This window comes from Stegastes partitus, unplaced genomic scaffold (genome assembly GCF_000690725.1).
Source record: "Stegastes partitus isolate 25-593 unplaced genomic scaffold, Stegastes_partitus-1.0.2 Scaffold564, whole genome shotgun sequence".
In the NCBI taxonomy this organism is placed as follows: Eukaryota; Metazoa; Chordata; class Actinopteri; family Pomacentridae; genus Stegastes; species Stegastes partitus.
This window is the reverse complement of record NW_007578295.1, coordinates 392,210-412,419: the sequence shown is the minus strand read 5'-3', so window position 1 is coordinate 412,419 and position 20,210 is coordinate 392,210. Positions and strand designations below refer to the sequence as shown.

The following is a 20,210-nucleotide window of genomic DNA, read 5'->3' as shown; positions in this document are numbered from 1 at the left end:
GTTTTAAATGGACCAAGTGTCTCACCTATAAACGATCAGCCGATACACACCGTATAGACTCTATGTTCTATGTTTTTGTTTTAACACTGACCAATGACCTTTAAATGGCGGCTGATGACAGGATGTGCTCAGTCCTTGTTCTTCTCTGACACAGTCAGTCACAACATCCTGCTGGACCGACCGAGGCGCTGGATGGGGAGATCAGATATCTGATACAGCATTAACATGGCTTCCTACCTGGGAAATAGCAGGTCCTGTGTCTCCATTAGTGACCACAAACCAGACTTTTCTCCAGTCAACTTTGTTTTTGTGACCTATTTTAGTAGCTCTGTTGTGTGTTCATGTTTTCCTCCATCCATGAAGTGTCTAATTTTTCTGTGATGCTGATGATGTGCGGCCGTACCGGCCCGGTAGAACCTCTGAGTTCTCAGAGTGTCTGCACATGTGATAGATGCCACAAAACCTTCTGCAGCTTAATTCAAGAAAACCAGGCTGTTGTGATTGGCTCCCAGGACATAGATAAACAGATGCTGCCATCTGCTGGTTGCCGTCTGGAACACATTCAGCCTGCTGCAGCGAATCATCATGTTTGGTTTGATAAGAGAAGTTACAAGTCGTATTTCACAAAGTCGTGTGTTTTTGTCGTCTTACAGAAACATCTGGAAAACATCTGTGGTGAGGGTGAAGGTAGCCGACGTTAACAGACTGATCAGAGGAGCTGGTTCTGTCCTGGCAGTGGAGGTGTCAGAGAGGAGGAACAACACCTCTCATCCTCTGCAGCCACTCTGGTGTCACATCAGAGCAGCTTCAGCCGTGGACTGAAACCACTGAGGAGCAGCACAGAGCGCCTCAGGAGGGCTGTCCCACCAGGACCATCGCCTCCATCTTCTGCAGGAACAGCAGCTACAGCATGAGACACTCAGATCTAAACAATAATGTAAATATCATTTCTGATATTACTGCTCAGCAGTTTATCCTAAATCTGTTTCTGTATCATTACTGTGCAAAAGTCTTAGGCAGGTAGGAAGGCGAAGGGCAGAACCACCAGATATGGATGTGACTGAGAGTTTTCTTCTGTTCACTCACTTTACATTTTGTAAACTGCTAAATATGAACATTTTTTTAAAGCATTCTTACTTGACAGCATTTAACTAAACTCTTCCTGTTTCAGTTAGTTTTACCAAAACTTATTTCTATTTGCTAAACACCAGAATAATGAGAGAGAGAATGTTTAGGACTTTCTTCATAGTCAGAAGTTTACATCCACTAAGATCCTTCAAACTATTTGGGAAAGCCCAGATGATGATGTCATGGCATTGGAAGCTTCTGATTGGTTAACTGACAGCCTCTGAGTTACCTGGAGGCACACCTGTGGATGTATTTTAAGGCTCACCTCAAACACACTGCTGCCTTTGGTGACAACATGGAACATCTAAAGAAACCAGCCAAGAGAGGAAGAAGACATCACTCCAGAAGAACCATAGAAAAGACAGATTACAGTTTGTAGATGCACACAGGGACAAAGAGCTTCATCAGTGGAGACATGTCCTGTGGTCTGATGGAACCAAACCTGAACTGTTTGGCCTTAATGACCATCGGTACATCTGGAGGAAAAAGGAGGAAGCTGGAAGCCTGAGAACACCATCCCAGCTGTGGAGCACGGGGGTGGCAGCATCATGCTGTGGAGGGACTGGTGACCTTCACACAATAGATGGCATCATGAGGAAAGAACATGATGTGGAGATACTGAAGCAACATCTCCAGACATCAGCAGGACGTTACAGCTTGGACACTAATGGGTCTTCAGATGGACAATGACCCTCAGCATAGCGCCAGATTAGCTACAGAGAGGCTTCAGGACAACAGAGTGGCCATCACAAAGCCCTGATCTCCATCCTGGAGAACATCAGTGGAGCAAGGAGACCAACAAACCTGACCCAGTTCCACCAGTTCTGTCAGGAGGAATGGGCCAGAACTCATCAGACTGTTGTGAGAAGCTTGTGGAAGGAAACCCAGAACGTTTGACCCAAATCATAGAGTTTAAAGGCAACGCTAGCAGATACTGAGGAGATGGATGGAAACTTCTGACTCTGAAGAAAGTCATAAAACATTCTCTCATTATTCTGGTGTTTAGCAAATATAAATAATGTTGGTGATCCTGACTGACCTGAAACAGGAAGAGTTTGGTCTGATTTAATGTCAGACAGAGAAGTAAAATGTTCTGTGTTTTTCATCTGGTGGATGTAAACGTCTGGTTTCCACTGTCTGTCTCATGCTTTTTACTTGTAATCACTGCATTTCTTATGTATGTCTCTTTATTTTTTGCCCTGACTAATACAGAACAACAAGTCTTATTGTTTTTCTTTCTTGCTCAGTAAGAAACTAATTTCCTCAATAAAAATCTTTGTGTACTTGAACAAAGGGAGCAGGTGTGATATTGAGAGATTTATTTGGAATATACGAGTAAATAAAACCTGTTACAACTACTGAGCTCAGATATACGTTGTGTTACTCAGAGTGGATATATGATCACACACAACAGCAGCCAGTAAAGGAAACACAGTGATTAGTATTGAACGTATGACGTCTACGTTCCTGTTGCTGCGAGCTGGTCTACGTGGCCGCCGAGCTTCTCTGGAGGATACAAAACACATGAAACACCAACACATGGCGGTTACTACACAACACAGAAGGCTGGGGTGCTGGATGGACAGAGGCTCTTATCTCTGACGCTATCTTCACAAATGCTGACATGTAAACTTCTCCTTTAGGCTTTGCTTTTGTCGGCGCTGTCTGGCTCGGCGCTCTCCCCTCTGCTGCCGAACCGCTGGTTCAGTTCTGACGTCAGGACTGAGCAGCAGGATTTCTGAAAAAGGACAGAAGACATGAAAGTGAATAAAATGCTCAGTGACATGATCACAGCATGCGGTGCGCTGCCCTACCTTGCCATCCTTGGCTTGGTGACGCGCCCTGGACAGGAGCTCCAGCAGGGCCAGCAGGAGGCCAACACCCAGGCCCAGTCCCAGGAGGAGGAAGAGACCACGGAGGTCACCGGGCAGCAGGGCCTCCGAGACGTGGGCCCCGTCGGCGCTCACGCAGCTGCTGGCCCACCACTTGTCCCGCAGGTATGTCAGCTCACCGGACTCACTGAGCTGGAGGATGGCATTGGTCAGGTTCTTCACCAGCGGGGAACCTGGTGGAGCAGAAACACTCGGTGTGACAGAAGGAGGAGGCTGCTGAGAATCTCTCTTCACAACCACGACCTGCTCCTTCGTTCTTCTGGTTTCAGACGTTCCACCGGATGCTGAACCTGCTACAGGAGTCTGACCTCCTACTACTTTCAGTTTACATTTCACTATGAAAACCAGCTCCACATCCGTCATGACAGTCGCTCCAGCTGAAGCCACCAGAGAAAGACCACATGTGCTCCAGGTGACCGTGAGCAAAGGATCAACGCTGACTTTGACATTGAAATGTAACATCCCAGCGACTCACCCAGAGGAGCTGCGATGGAGTAAGCTCTCATAGAGATGACTTCCTGCGAGCGGGTCAGTCTGCAGTACCGAGCCACGGCCAAGTCCAAGGACACGGCTTCACCGATAAAGGCAAAGTTTCCCTCCTGCGTCCGGCGAACACCCTCCTCCATGCTGGACACGTAGCTTTTCTTACGCTCCATTCGCTCGTAGATGCGCCGGTACACCGGGTTGTTGGAGTGCTGTGAAAGAAAATGATGAAAAATATAACATTTACTTCTATGGACATTTATCTCAGAAAGTATTTAGCAGCTGTGATGATCATGAGCCCTGGTAGGAGGAAGAGATGGTGCCTTAAAGAAGAGCATGGTGGATCCAGCCTCCACGGTGCCGTAGTCGATCACATCCTGGCTAGCGAGGTCCTCAAAGCTGTTGATGGAGATGTGCTTCCTGTTGGAGTGCAACATGGAGTTGAAGTTGCCAAAGTAACAGGCCAGCAGCAGCACAGCGAAGATCCACCAGATGGCGCCGACAACCCGTCCAGACAGGGCTTTAGGGTGAGGACCGGCGCCTGACGGGACAGAGAGCAGACGGGCTGCAGCAGCAGAACCAAGTGACCAGAACGGCAGCTTGTGGATGAGCTTTGTGTGATCAGCATTCACTGATTCTATGACTGCAGTTTGGAAAAGCCTCAACAAAAGAAAACTTTTGTCACTTTTACTTCATACAGAACAACTGGATCCAAAGAAGGAATGCACATCGCTGCAAGTTTTTCTTAAAGCATCACAACTTTGTGCAGATTCTTATGCAGACAAAGTGTTTTCCCTAAAATTACACAAAGAAGGAACAAAAATGCAAAAGACTTTAAATGATGCAGACAAACAGATGACTGACTGAACGACCATCAGCTGACTTCTTACACGTTGAACTACCAAACTGAATATTCACTGTCTTGATTTTATTTCACAGAATTGAAAAATATATTTTTTAAAAAGGTTGTTGTGCTTTTAAGAGTTTTTCAGGTTTACAATGTGATACACAAAAATGAGTGTAATGAATAAAGACCGAGTGAAGCATGAATGTGGACTGAGATTCATTAAAACAGCACCTCCCAGTCCGTTCTCCAGTAACTACTGACTGTGTCCTATATAATCCTGGCTTAGACGTCATCAGGAAACGCTGATGAATGACGGTCTACTATCAGGTCCATCCTGATTCCTCCATCACTTGTTTTTAAGTTACGACACACATTTTGGTGTATTCTACTTGAAGCTGTAACCCCACATTTATTCTGAGAGAGCATGTAGGCGGAGGCATCCAGCATCCAGCAGTGTGTGTCTGGGTTCCTGTGGTTGGGTTTAGCGGACTGCTGCGGTACCTTGCAGGGTGAGAGCTCCTGTGATGTACCAGAAGCTGTGCAGCAAAGTGAAGCTGTGCTGGTCTGTGTCTGGCTCAGGCCACTCAGAGGGGCTGATCCTGCAGAAAAAAAGGCTTCATAACCACCAGTGTAAAAGCTGCATTTGCACCATCCATCATCTCTACACCTTAATCCTCACTATGGGGGGGCGGAGCCTATCCCAGCTGACTCAGGGTGAAGGCAGGTTCACCTGGACAGGTAACCAGTCTATCACAGGGCTACACTTAGAGACAGACAACCAAGCACACTCACATTCACACCTACGGACAATTTACAATCACCAATTAACCTCAGCATGTTTCTGGACTGTGGGAGGAAGCCGGAGAACCCGGAGAGAACCCACGCTGCACGGGGAGAACATGGAGACTCCACGCAGGAAGATCCCGGGTGTCCTCACCGGGACGCCAACCGGCGACCTTCTAGCTGTGAGGCCACGGTGCTAACCACTGAGCCACCGTGCAGTCCAGCATTTGCACAGCAAGGTTCACTCATACAGGTCTGCTGGCTAAAACTCTAACACTCATTTCTGAGGATTTATTAACAGGAAATCTGACAAATAGGATTCTCTGCAAAGGCCACACATTCTTCCAACTTCCCTTGTACAAGTAAATTCATAGAAATAAGAACATTTTACATTCTACAGTAACATGGATGTGTGCATTGTTCTATGCAGTAAAGTTAAAGTCCTCATTCAGAGCGAGGTGGTGCCGCTGAGGCGACTCAACAGCTGGCAGAACATAACTTCTGCACTTCAGCAGTTATGTTACAGCAATTACTGCCCTCCAATGTTAGAAAGGTTGTCATGATTATCTAAACCTTTTGTTTATCTCAGTAAAACTCCTACAGTCCAGCATATGGACTTGGTTTATTGGGCTGTGGGGGGTAAGAACATTTTTCAGCTTTTGAAACGGGATTTAATTGAAAAAGAACTGCTGCTATAAATGACACTAACACAGAGAACAACCACTTATCAGAGGAGGCAGACCACTGACGTATGAAGACAATCTCACATTTGCACTGACACACTGGTGTTTAAGTGTTAGAGATTACAGATATGTCTTGGAGGACTTTTTTTTTTAGCTTAAATGTGTCTCAAACCTCCTTCTGAAAGGTTTGAGGAATCTGGTTTCAGTTGGTCTTTGATGCTTTTTTGATAAATGTACATGGAGATAATTCAGCGTGTCTGTCGTGCATCTGTTGGTTAACTGACTCAGCATGCTGAGTTAGACATGTTCAGCAGGCTCCTCCATCCATGATAGTAGCATGTTAATTACTGTCAACCACTAGCATGAGCCCATTATACACACAGAATGGGCTGAGCAATACTAACGGACCACACTAGCGTTCACCAATCAGCCAGTAGTTTTGGAGGAGGGCATTTTGAAACTTGTACTTACCTGCCCACCAGGAACATGCACAGGCCCGTTAGCAGAAATGCAATGAGGACGCCAACCCACATGTCCGTGGAGAAAGGCGACAGGAGGCTAAAGGTGCTCTCTTCTGAGGCCATGTCTTTGTGCAGGATGAAGCCGATGCCTGTTTGCATGAAGGGCGTGGTCATGTCCACATACTGCTCTCTGACTGCAGTGAGGGTCAGTGGGGCCACAGCCAGGTCAGCCTCCTGGTGGAGGACACAGGCAAACTTATCACACAGGACAGGACATAGAACAAGCTGTGTCGAGTCACATGAGCACAAGCTGAGTGACGAATCAAAGGGAAAAGAATGGTGTTCATTTTATACATTTTGTGTTTTATACTCTATTGATCCTGTAAAGAAGAATCTCTCTTCTCACACATCCTATCCTGTCTGTATCTCATGCAAGGCGAATTCCCTCTCGTTGTATTTTACCATTAGCAAGCCAAATACTGTATACAGTCCAGAAACAGAAACAACCTGGGCGGCAGCAATTACGAGTTACAAGCCCAAAGTAGATTGGCGTTAACTCGGGTGCTACGAGTTGTCTACGATGGTGGGAGGGACCATCGCAGTCCTACTGGTCAGCTATTGGCTGCCCTCGACAGGCAGCCGCTGGACAATAAGGTGCTGCCACAGTCTGTCTGCTCCAGTAGGTGCTTGGAGCTAAGGAAAAGAACCAACAAGCGATCATCAACACTCACACCAGACAAAATGAAAAGAACGCTGCCAATCCTACGACTAGCAAGCAGGAATGTCAGGACAATGAGTCCTGGCCTCTCCAACAACCTACCACAGGTTGATGACTCCAGAAAAACAGCCACCATCAACCAAGAGGCTCACTATTAACATTGTTGCACTACAAGAGACACGACTTCCATCAAACGGCAGCCTATGAGAACAGGACTACACACTCTCCATGAACCAGGGCTTCATGGCATTAGGCTTGCAGTGAGAAACTTCCTACTGTCTGCCGTCGAGCCGCCGTCCAAAGGCACTGCCCACTTTCTCTCTCTTGGCCCTGTGAACATCCAGAGTGTCTATGTTCCCACATTCTGGTCTTCGGTCGAGGCCAGAGATGAGTTCTACAAGCAGCTGGAGGCCACCATCAGGAACTTCCCTGCCACAGAACACCTGTACTTACTTGGGGACTGCAACACCTTTGTGGGAACTGACTGCGACTCCTGACCACTTCAGTACTGGCAAGCTGAATGAGAACGACCAGAGGCTGCTGGAACTATGGTCTTACCAAGGCCTCTGTATCACCAACACGTTCTTCTTCAGCAAACCTCACCACAGGGTATCCTGGCGGCACCCCAGAATCCGCCACTGGCACCAGCTGCATATTGCCATTACCTAAAGAACCTCACTGAACTGTGTCCTCATCTCATGCAGTTACCACAGCGCTGACTGCAACACCAACCACTCCCTGGTTGACACCAAGGTGCATCTGTTGCCCAAGCGAATCCACCGTTTCAAACAGAACACTTGCGCAACACCACCACCAAGACAGCAAGCCCTGACTTGCAGGAGCGTTTTCCCAGCTCCATCAAAGAGGCCTCCAGGAACGACATGGACCCACATCCACTACGCCATCTAAAAATCCACCATGGACACCATTGGCAAGTAAGAGAAGTGGAACGCAGACTGGTTCAAAGCTGGTATCGCAGAACTCAGGCCAAGCGAGCTGTGCTGCTTGAATACAAGAGGGAGTGTTTAGAGAAAACAATGGCTGCACTCAGGAGGGTGAAGAGCAACGCCCAAAGAACTGCTCTGTCAGTGAGTCCTGGCTGAACCTGTGTCACAGCACCCAACTCTCTGTTGACTGTGGCAACATCCACACCATGTATAATGGTACAAAGAAAGCCTTTGGCCTGAGCGCCACCAGGACTGCATCACTAAAGACGGTTTCTGGCGACATGATAACTGACTGCAGCCAACAGATGGAGAGGTGGGCTAAACACCACCAAGAGCTCTACTCCTGGGAGAGCACCGTGGTGAGTGTGGGTTCAGAGCAAAAAAGATCAAGAGTTGAGATGGTCTTCTCAGCTGGTGAGCACATCTTTGTGGTGATTGAGAACTTCACCTACTGTAGCTCCATCTCCAGCAACCTCTCCCTAGATCATGAACTGAACACGAGAATCAGCCGAGCAGCAGCAGCAATGTCTCGTTAACGAGGAAATTCTGGGATCACTCTATGCTGACCACATATACCAAGATAAAGGTGTATGAAGCCCGTGTGCTCGGCATGCTGCTCTGTGGCAGTGAGTCCTGGACTCTGTACACCTGCCAAGAATGAAGACTCAACACCTTCCACCTGTGCAAGGAATGCTAAGTGTGTTTGCCTTGATGTCGCTAAGGTGCCTGCGCTGGCTTGGTCAGGTCAGCCGTATGCAGGACGGAGGATCCCCAAGGACTTGTTGGATGGTGAGCTCGCAACTGGCTCCTGACCTGCAGGAAGGCCTGTCCTTCTCTATAAAGGTGTCTGCAAAAAAACATGAAGACTGGCTGGGAGGCTGCAGCTTCTAACTGCAGCAGACGGAGGCTTGCCGTCAAAGACAGCTTCAAGACTGGCGAAAGAGTGAGGATTGGTGGGAAGAGACGAAGGAGCACAGAGGACAGAGGCCAGCGTCAGGCCAAACACAGCGAAGTGCAGAATTTACCTGCAAAAAATACAACAGAACTTGTTGCTCCTGCGTCGGCCTGTACAGCTACAGCAGGAACAAACAAACAGTAAACAAACAACAAACAATCTGCCGACTGATCTATGGCGCACACCCCATCGTCTCCAGAGGCAGACGGATGCCAACAAATGTCCCATGACACACGCTAACATATACACGCTATATTAAGGTGAGGTATTACCAACGTGTGAGGTGTTCAGTGACTTACCCCTCTGACTACTTCACCAATCATGCCGTTCCAGTTGCCATTAGAGTCGATGGATCCGTATCGGTTGTCCTTCACCAGGTGCAGTTTGTACTTGAAGCCCAGCTTCTTGGAGAGCTCTGAGATCAGGTCAATGCAGTAGCCCTCCATATCGGACCCCCTGCTCATGGTGTACGGCTCTTGCTGAGGAAACAGAAGGGGTCAGTGCTCTGAGGATGAAGAAAATGTATATGTGAAAAACAGGGAGGAAGTGGAAGTGCATGTGGGTGTAAAGCTTTTGTCTAAAATGTTGGTCATGCATTAAAAGTGGAAAAGCTGAAACATGCGAAAGACTGTTGGAAGAGAAAAGTGGACAGCTCATGTCGTGGTGTAAACAGGAAAACTCTCTGAGTCTGGAAACATGTTTTTGTATGTCTTGACTGTCGACATGTTAGAACAGTTTGTCCAGAGATCGACGCCACTTTATCTGGAAGTCCAACTTAGAGGTGAGCTCCCTGAAATGCTTGTTTCTTTAACGTACAGCCCGATTTGATCCGGACAGTGATTGTTCCCGTCATGTACAGTGAAGGTTTCAGTGAAGGAGAACTGCCTGAAAACCAGACAGCTGCCTCAGTGTCACAGAACCACAGAGTCATACAGGATATAGACGGCATGCTGAGGAACTCAAGGTGTGGTTAAACAACCAACCTATTATGTTCTATCACATGATAAAGAAATACAACTAATTCCATGATTTGACACCTCAGAGCAAAGTGTAATGAGTCAGTGAGTTTATAGTCAGTCCTCTTCAAAATAAATGACACATATTAATTTCTGTCTTTTCTTTTCTGTGCTGCACCACAAATATTCCACATCATGATATTTGTGTGCTGCCACAGCCTCACCAGAAACAGGGCAGAACCTACAGACAGCCTCCTCGTAAACTGTCCTCAAAACTTAACTGCGATTTGTAAACACTTATTCCTGATATTTGTGAAGCAAAATACTAATTACTAATTACTAATACTAATTACTAATAATAATCATAGTGAAAAAAACAAATAACTAGTTAAAAAAAATGTGCAAAATGCAAACACTCTTTATCACGGAGAGTCTGGCTAACATCTGGCTGTTGGTTTGGTTAACCAGGAGCTCTGTCCACTTCCTGTTTGGGCTTGTTTACTCCTGAAACATTGGTACCATGTTGGCAGTTAACTTTGTGAGAACAGTTTTACTGCTCCTGATGCAGATGATGGGCAAACCACCAAACAAGACCCTTGTTGTTTTAGGACTCTCTTGTCCAGCTGCACTGTGGACTTCTGGCCTGGAAAGCAGCACAAAGCAGGAATACCTTTATGGTGGTGATGGATAGCTCCTTGGCATCTAGAACAGAGAACGACAAAAACACAACAACACATTTTTGAATCCAGTAACGAAGCAAGTGAACATAATCAAGCACAAAAAGAGAGGATTTAGTCTGAGCCAGTTCTTTGGCTGATTAGTGGTTTGGTTCGTGTCTACAAGCTTACGTGCAGAGCAGCTTCTGAAAGCCTAATGAAGCGTATTGTTGTCTTAAGTCCCCTTCATGTGTTTTTCTCTCAGCCTCGGCAGTAAATAAGCCAAACAGCCACAGTGGAACAATGACACTCCTGTTGTGGGCTGATTTTCAGGAGATCTGAAAAAGTGGCTCCATACTGGGGGGAGGTGGCAAGGTACAATGAGCGGGGCAAATGGGCCCCTATAAAGGGATGAAAGTGGGGACCCACACTTCAGGATGGATCTGTTGTTCATCGTCAGGCAACTCCAAGCCCCCGACCCGGCAATCAGATGAAGGGGATGAAGCCAACAGCCCATCCCATCATTACTCATGACATTCACAGTTGTTTTCTTTTTGCCATAACTGTGACCAATGGCATTCCCAGCGTGTCCAGCAGGACCTAACATGCCCTGCCAGGGTTGGTCAGGGAAGGGAGGGGGGACAAGCGGAGGTGCCAGGGGTGCAAGTTCTTCATATTTGCATGCGATGACAAAAGCAGGCCCGGCTGGGTCATATAAAGCCCATGACACCCTGTCAGCCTCCTCTAGAGAAAACGGCAGGACCTACAATCTGCGGAGATGCCTGTCACTTCACCGCCTGCCTGCAGAGTCCTCCCCCACATGGTTAATTGATTTATCCCAGTGCTTTGGAGATCACAGTGAGGAGGTAGCCCCTCCACTGGTGAGAAATGGGATTCTGCCTCAGTGGATGGTGCCCCCTCTGCGCTTTGATTGGGCTCCAGCAGTCCAGCAGCGCCAGTGGGGAAGGAGTCAAATGTGAGAAGTGATTTGGGAGCATGACCCAGTCTCATAGGTCAGCCAGAGCCCGCTGGCACAGCGCTGGGCTTTAACTCTGCAGACAGTTTGTGGAGGCAGGAGGGAGGCTGCTCAGGAGGAGGAAATGATCTCACTGGCTAAACGAGGACTGACGGCGGGGAGGCGTTCAGCTCAGAGCGCCAGCTGAGGAACAAGCATAAGGGTTTGTCACATACGGGATGACCAAAGGTTTAAATGTAAAACAGTAAATTAAGAGTTCTGTTTGTAAACAAGATGCTGCAACCAATCAGTGTTTAATGCTTTTTTTTATTCCACTAGTGGAAGCCTGACTGACTGACCGGGTTTGGTGGGCTGGTCAGGACCGGCTGTGCTCAGAGGGCTCCCGTCCTCTCAAAAATACCCCAGCAGAGCCCAGCCAAGTCCGATCTCACTCCCACCTCATCACAGACTTTCACAGGATCCTTCATGTCACGTTCTCCATGTTCCCTGTCGTGTCATTTATCAGCACACAGGCGACAAAATCCCTTCATGTCAGACGTAGAAGTTGATGGTTTTGTTAGCGTCGCTCCCCTTTAACATGCAGGTGATGTTATAACAGGGAGCATCTGGACCCAAACAGCTCTATGGTCTGGACATGAGCAAGTCAAAATACAAGTAAACAGAGAGTGAAAACACAACACTAGACACTAAATAACATAAAACCTCGTGAAAATCAGTGGTTGAACACAGAACATAAACCTCAGTCTCCTGGAGGAAAAGTCTCGTGACTTAGAGTTTGTGTAAAAATGACATGAAGACTCTGACAGAACAACAGGGAGGGAGAAAAGTTCCCAACCTGACCAGGAGACAACAAAACCCCACATGAGACAGCACAGTCTGATGGTTAAATCACTTCCTTCTTGTTGTGGTGAAGATTAGGGAAAACTTGTCATCATCGCTAACAGAACTGAAACACTTATTTTAATTCTTTAAACACAGCCCAGGCTCCACACCCTGACTTCCAGCTTTGCCACACAAAGGAGACGCTGCTTCCTGCTCTGGCACTGGGTGTAAACAGGTCGAACTGGACTAACATAACCAGCCACCATCTTATAAACCAGCTGCTTCACCGATCACAAACCTGGAGGAACGCTGAGTTTGTAGCATTTTCTAGCCTGGACAAAAAAAGACGTGAGTGAGATCTATGGAGGACAAAACTGCTCCATGATGCAACACAACCACAATAAAAGATCTGGTCCGGCAGCAGAAGTTCCCCGGGATGCTGGTACAATGACTGAACAAAAGTAGACAGTAAATGCTTGATGATGCATTTGTATGAAATCAGTGAACAAAGACTGGATTGCAACAGGTTGTGTTGGAGCAGCTCGTGCATGATTACCAGCTTACTGGTTGCACATTTTAAGGCTGCAAAGAGCAAAGTGCCCTGGTCTGGTGCTCTGAAGGGCCCCTCACTGAGTTCTGTGTGCCAGCAGAGCAGCTCCACTTCCAAGAAAAGATAAGAATAAATAAAGAAAAAACTCCTCTTCAGCTCAGTGTGCCTTGCATAATCATTGCGTAATTCCAAGCAGCTGTAAACAGCTCCCAGCAGCGACTGCTGGCTTTGGTTCAACCATCCACCTGCAGACGGTGAGCCGTTTGCATGACGGGGGAGCGTCTAAACAGAGATATCAAACCTGTGTCTAAACTTGATATCACACTGTCTGGTGCTTAGTCCTGAAAGAGGACAGATCAGGTTGGGACATGAGGAGCACCTGGTCCAGCCGGTTCTGACTCTGTACACCGTGCTCCAGTTCAGCAGGGACAACGTCACGCTTTGCAAAACAAACCACTGATCACCACAAACCACAAATACACATTTTTGGTCGAAGCGGTTCCCTCGGTGGGTCAACTGGTGGAAAATAGCTTCACCTACATCTGGTGCTGTGCACCAGCCTCCTTAGATGAACTGTGAGAGTTGCACTCGTCAGTCTTACCTGCGATGACGAGCCATGCAGTCAGAGCCGCCACACAGGAGACCAAAGCCTTACCGACCGTCATGGTGCCACAACCCTGGAGGTCACAGATAGACTGATCTGAACATCATGACTGAGATCAACACATAAGACTCACAGGACCTGCACAGGTGATTGTTTTACTGTTACTGTTTGACAAATACTTTGCAGATAAGAGTGAAAAACAAAAGCAGTAAAACTGTCACATAAAGCCAGAAAACAGGTGTTTTCTTACCTCGGTTCTGTCAGGAGTTCTGTAGACCAAAACCTTGAGTTATATACAAGGTATGACTCCAAGTAACTGTAAGGAATTCACAGCCGGTCTTGTCGGTGGGCAGTGGGAGGACTGTGGACAGCAGAGTGTAGTGGGGGTTTATATGGGAGCACAGGGAGGGAGGAGATCGGACCTCTGAGGGAAACAAAACATGTGACTGTTGGGAACGGGTTCTGGCAGGATAAAGCCTGAGAGGAGATGATATCTATATCATAGTAGAATTCTATATATAGTAGAATGATTTCGACATCTCCGTGTTTACACTGAACAGATTGTGAGTGAAGTGAATGAATTCTGATAAAGTCCAGACTCAGGTTCAGTCTCCACAAATCTGAAACATGCTGGTCGGACTCCGCCGGCTGCTTCTGGACTGAAGTGTAACTACCTGACATTTATCATAACAGGCTTTGGACGGTTACGTAACAGGATCTTTGTGAATGGGGAGAGGAGTGGGGTTGATGTGAAGGGGTCTGGTTCTGGCGAGGTGGGCCGGGGCGGTGCTGCAGCGAGCCTACAGATGGATGGAGAGCAGGTCCAAGAGATTTACAGGAAGAGATGTTGTTTTGGAACATATGTGGGTTCCTCATGACGAACCCAGAGGGAGTCCTCAGCATAAATCTGATCCGTCCTGTAATGCAGCACCTGTGGGAACATCTGATCAGCACACAAAGGGACCAGAGAGCTGCAGCTTCTTCTGGCTCTCATGTCATTTAAGGTGAGAGTGTTAAATTTAAAAACAACAAAACTAAACTCCCCCCCCACACTATTTATGTGTTTATTTATTTACAGCATCTGTTCAGACTCCTCCATGGCCCCGAACCCAACATCCAAACCGCAAACTGTTTTAATTCACCCCAACCTGCACTAATTCATATTTGAAAGCAGAACTGACAGAAGTCTGTTCTGTCTCTTCATCTCAGGAAGACTTTTACAGCATCGGTCTACAAACCGAGCTGATTTATTTGAACAGAACCTTTGAAAGCAGGCTGCGATTTCATCTTGAAAGGAGGGGCTGCATTCACTATTTAAGGCAAAAACATTCTCTCAGGCCTGGAGGGCTGGACAGCGCTGGAAGGTTTCAGTTGAGAGGCTGAGAGTTGCCAAATTGTCTGGATAAATACGGCTTTAAGAGGGACTCGGGGCCTTTCTTGGAATCCTAATGAAGCCATCTTTTGTGTTTGTGTACTGGCTGGAGCAGAGTCCGTGGCGCTAAAATGAGCATGTCGCGCTTCACAAAGTCTTACAGAGCTGAAGAAGAGGCCTGGCAGCGTCTGACAGCTCACCAGAGGTGGCTGTCAGCTTTGGAAACCACAGGCTTGACAATGGACCAACCCTTGACTGACAAACCAGTGTCCTGAGAAACCACGGAGGGGCTACACGGACTCTGAGATTTCAGGATGCTGGTTTAGGGTTTGAGGAACATTAGAGTCACATTTAGGACATGAGGACGTTCAGGTTCAGGGTAAATCCAGTCAGCGTAATCCCCCAGCGACTGTCATTATTAGAATCAGGTTCCAGTCGATGTCCTACTGAAGCAACACTGAACAAACGTTCATGAAGAAAAACTTTTAAGTACGACTGGATTTTATTCCATCTAAGGAAACTGTGGCGACTCAGAACGTCTGAATAAATCAGTTTGTATCCTCAGACCTGGATCTTGGGTGGCCAGTGATGCTGAAAAGGTGTTTTTCTGTCCTTTTACGACTGGTTGAACTTGTTGTCTCTTGTGCAGATTCAAGCCTTTGTTCTGGAACATTCTTCCTTCCAGCAGGGGGTCTGGAGATTTCTTTTCTTTTTCTTTTTTTTTCTAAGAGAGGTGATGGCTGGTAAACACAGACCCAAGCAGAGTCCATAATTAGAGCAGCAAGCGGACCCTGCCAAGACCAAGGCCAAAGGCTTTTACATGTCAGTTTGTATAAGGCTCAGTGTAACTGGCTTGTTAGCGGCTCGTCTTTGTCTCTGCACTCAGGCAAAGTGCAAATAAGCAGACTGTTCAACATTCAGTAATATTCACTTGAGATTTATTCAGGTCATAATTACACATTATTTGAATTAAATATTGTCCCTAACATGTTGCACAAAGAACTGGCGTGGCAGGGAAAACAATACAGCAGGTCGACAAATAAACGTGCTCCGACTCAGGTCGTCTCCGTCTTGTTTCAGGACCGTGGTGGACCAATGAGAACGCAGAGTTTCAGACGCGACGCTCCACTGACCACCACGAGACAACCCGAAAAAGTTTGGAATATTAACAAATCTTCATATAAAAAGTATTTTTAAAACAAAGCACAGCCCCAGGATCAACGTTACAGTGCATAAGAGACATGCAGTCGACATAAAAGAGCTAAACGTGGTGTGGAGGAATCTATCACTGCTCTAAAACAGAAGCTCTCGGTGCCGTGACGTGCCACCGGCTGGGAATCAGCGAAATATGGCAGCTCGGTCAAATTACAACGTAAGCACTACACAAAGAATACTAAAAATGAAGACCTTGAATCCTTACCATTTTTTTCAGCCAAGACTTTTAGCATCAGACTACACATTACCTCCAATATGATACCATGCCGTCATTCTTAAAATATTGCTCGTGGATGAAACGGCTGAGATCAATGCCTCGACACAAACAAGTTAATTTCCAACACAGTTAAAGAATATCAGTACAGTTCAAGTAAATAAAAACAGTGAATGTTTTAAAATCCTGTCCTCTAGCTGTGATCTATTGCTACTGTATGCTCTGAAACGCTCCAGAAATACTCAGACATTAGAGTAGATGACAGTCAACAGAAAGCCTGTAAAAACCTGCGTTTTTATCTCTAAATACATTCTGGCAATGATCCAACATCTGGTGCAGACAGATGACAGAGCTGTACGAGCTGCTTCAACACATGGTTTCCTGGTTGCACGGGGGGTTAAAAAAGGATCTCGCACAACCTAAAGTGAGAACAGATTGTTCATGGGTGACTGATTCAGTGCAACACAGTTTTCTGTGAGGCTCTGAAATCATCTGTATCGTGAGCCAGTCGTCTGTGAGATATTTTGCAAGATATGCAACTTTAAAAAAAGAAAAAAGAAGAAGAGAGATTTCTACTGGAGAAAGCTGGAATGTATTCCAAACAAGTCTCTAGCTGTGTCTCTCACGCTCAGTTCCAAGTCAGCCAGTTCTTAGAGTTTGAGCATGAAAAAGACTTCACTGTTTTCAGGGTCTGGGGAGGACGGAGACTGTGTAGCGGAGGGAGATCCTAGGGGGGTGAGCTGACTCAGCAGGTCCAGGCTGCTGCAGGGACTCCGGGCCACGCAACACGCCCCTTCGGGGTTCCCTCGCTCCTCGATTGGGTTTGCACTACTTCCGCTGCCGATGCTACCAGTAAGGCTAAAGCTTGCACTTCTGCCCTGGATCAGGCCCTGGAGCCTCTGCCTTTCCTGGGCCTTCTTGGCCCTGTTTGCAATGTACCGCACCCTGCTTTGGCTCCTTGAGGAGGTCCTTCGCACCAGGGTCTCATCCACCAGCTCCTCCTGCGGCTCTCTGGACCTGTTCTCTGGGCTGAAGTCACTGGCGGTCAGCGGCTCCACATCAGTCAGCCTCCGCAGCTGCTCCGTCAGGTCGCTGGGCGGCCGAGACTTCTGCGGGCTGCCCTTGCGGAGCTGGTCTCTGGTTGGTCTGACAATGAAGCTGCGACTGATGCTACGGTATTTGCTGTCAAAGTTGCAGGAAATGTCATCAGAGGTCAGATCCCCAAGGCTCTTGGACATGGAGGCTGCAGCTGCTGGGGCTTTGGCTGCCGTGGAGGGCCTTCTGGATGATGACTGCTTGAGCTCCTCCATGTAGAGCCGGCTCCACGTGTGCCTTCTTTGCGTCAGTCTGCTGGATAAATCCACAGACGCTTCCTGGGCTGGCTGCAGTGGGCGGGGCTTGAGCTCATCTTTGGGGCTCTCACTTTGCTGAAGGTTGGGGTTTGACTTGCTCTTGCTGACTCGCAGGGCATCGCAGGAGACCAACGCTGAGCGGCGGCAGTTAACCCACGGAGGGTCGCTGGTGCTGCTGGCTGAGGGCAGGCTGGTGAAACTCTTCCTGGCCAGGTTAGGCAGGGACAGGTCGATGACTGTGTCGCTTGAAGAGATGCTGGAGGACGAGGACATGCTGTCTCGGTGGCTGCCCGGCTCCAGCTTGCTCCAAAGGCGATCATTCATGGTAGCATCAGTGCAGACCTCTGGTATTGCTGACTGGGCCGGCCCAGCTGGGTCCACGTCCATCCGAACATGGCCCTCACTTTTTGTTCTCCGTACAGGTGTGTGTGATGACATGTGGTTGAACAGAGCTCTCCTGGTCTGGGCTGGCTGAGCTGCAGGAGTTCTGATGGACGCTGCTGCAGCAGGACGCTCTCCTCTGTGGTCAGACTTTAACTCTGCTGTAGAACTTTTCTGTTCCATCAGAGCTTCTTGGTTTTCTCTCTGGCTCGGCGTGCGCTCCATGAACGAATGAGTGCTTTTGTTGTTCTGGGTGTCCTGACCGCACTGAGGCAATGAAGCTTTCTCAGCAGGGTTTGTCGGAGGGAACGATGTAGTTCTGGAAAAGGTAGGCTTCTTAGGGTCTCCGCTCACCTTGGCAAGACTGAGCACCACCCCGTTTGAAGGACTGGACAGTGGGGCCTCTGCACTTATTGCTGTGGAAGGCGGGTGCGGTGGTGCAGGTGAGGAGTGATATGAAGACAAACTCTCTTCTGGAGTGGAAGCAGACCGGATGGAACGGACGCTCCTGGTGTCGTCTGAGTTTAGTGCAAGGAATGGAAGCGGGGCAGTCGGTCTCTGCCCTGGAGAACAATCTGTGGAAAGAAGGACAAGAAGGAAGCGGATCAGTACCAGCAGAGCTGCTCCTGGTCACTCAAAGCTTCTGGTTGTAAGGTTACATCAACTTAAACATGTGGGACTGACTGATCTGTGGGTTCGGTATGAACGTGGACATTCACGTCATGAAGTGATTCTCTCCTTGATTGAATGAGCTCACATGAGGCTAAATACAGTTTGTTGTGTGATGAGCTGATTTTAACGTGTGAATGCATTTGAATGTGAATGCAGTGGAGCTGAGGTGTCGACGGTGTTCCTGCTCAGGACATGAACGTTTAGCATCGTGTGCTAACACTGTAGTGGTGGTTGGTGTTCAGTCATGAGGAACAGAGACGGACACGTGGAGCCGGTCGGTGAAGACATGTGAATGGTTGCTGTTGGTTTCTAAACATCTCAGTCTTGCAATCATTCCATTTCTCCACCACCCAGGTTAGCTCGGTCATCTAAATGAGCTCCAGAGGTAGAACTCAGGTATGAAATCCTCTGAGTGCAAAAACTAAAACAAAAGTTACAGGAAACTGGAATGATCCTTCAGGACTAAATACATGTGACAGTTTTATGAATTGTGGTTTCCACTTGCCCACTCTGAGTCCCTGGACCTGCATTTCATTCACAGATTTAAACAGACAGAGCTGGCATGCTGCTCTCATTACTTCCACTAAAGTCAGTCTGAGTTTGTGCAGTTTGGAGAACATGTGAAAATGGAGATAAATAAGCTTTGGCGGCCCTCGGCGGTGTATGGCCCATGGATCATGAGAGAAGCAGACTGGTGAGACAGAGAAAGTGAGGATGTATTTGAAGGCTGCATGCATTGAGCAGTGTTTACCTGGCTCTGGTCATCCCCTCAATTCTGCACTAGGAACAGAGAGAGCGTGCAAAAGGGACAGAGAGGAAAAAGGAATTTAGCCCAACTGGAGAGAGGAGGGAGAACGAAGGCAAGGAAACAGCTTCCAGGACAGAGAAAGCACCGTAACAGACACGAGAACATTTATCACAGCATTTTACACAGAACTGAAAGACAAGAGGTCAACCTGCCAAAAACAGGGAGTGTGTCAGGTGATGAAGCTCTGACGAGTACGGCAGACATCTGCCAGCATCATATGACTGAACAGATGTCAGCACACATAGGCTGCTGCAGCGAGGCCACAGGACGAACATCTCAGCTCCCTGAACACACTGGGTTTCCCCACAAGATTAATTTTGATGGTAAAAACACAGAAAGCCGTCACATGATGAGCAGCGAGGCTGGATGGAGGCGGTTTGTCTACAACAGCTGGTGTTTAGCAGGAACTTGAGCCCTTCTCAGATATGTCATGTGAGGACAGGCGGACGGTCACCTGGATGATGTCAGCAGCTCGTGACTCACTCGTGACTTCCAGGGCGTAGCCAGATGTTGTCAAGGATGTACTCCAAATATTGTGTGTTTCAAGTTTCATGTAGGAGTCAAACTGCTTCGGTTGTGACGATGGCTTTGTTCAGCTGCTGTCTGTTCACCGGCCGTTAGTCTTACAATATGTGAAACAGTTCACACCTGTGTAGCTGCTTCTTACAGAATATACGAGTTTGAACCTCAGCGAGGTTCTTCAACACACTTCACAATGCATCAGCATTCACATAC

General features: G+C 47.7%; 2 protein-coding genes across 2 annotated transcripts in view; both read right to left on the bottom strand.

Annotated features, from left to right (window-relative positions):
• Positions 1-2,432: 2,432 nt before the first annotated feature.
• On the bottom strand, positions 2,433-13,848 carry LOC103362257 (probable glutamate receptor). The gene is made up of 10 exons (XM_008288559.1): positions 13,712-13,848; positions 13,459-13,534; positions 10,524-10,555; positions 9,197-9,376; positions 6,288-6,511; positions 4,852-4,949; positions 3,827-4,044; positions 3,496-3,715; positions 2,943-3,193; positions 2,433-2,866 (listed from the first exon to the last, which is right to left on the bottom strand). The coding sequence occupies exons 2-10, from the start codon at positions 13,520-13,522 to the stop codon at positions 2,768-2,770; spliced, it is 1,386 nt and encodes a 461-aa protein (XP_008286781.1). The 5' UTR covers positions 13,523-13,534; positions 13,712-13,848; the 3' UTR covers positions 2,433-2,767.
• Positions 13,849-18,312: 4,464 nt separating this feature from the next.
• The window catches only part of plch2a (phospholipase C, eta 2a), a 165,546-nt gene continuing 163,648 nt past the window's right edge, over positions 18,313-20,210 (bottom strand). Inside the window, 2 exon segments of the mRNA XM_008288558.1 lie at positions 18,313-18,517; positions 18,520-18,570. Of these exon segments, the coding sequence (XP_008286780.1) occupies positions 18,333-18,517; positions 18,520-18,570 (236 nt within the window). The 3' untranslated portion in view covers positions 18,313-18,332.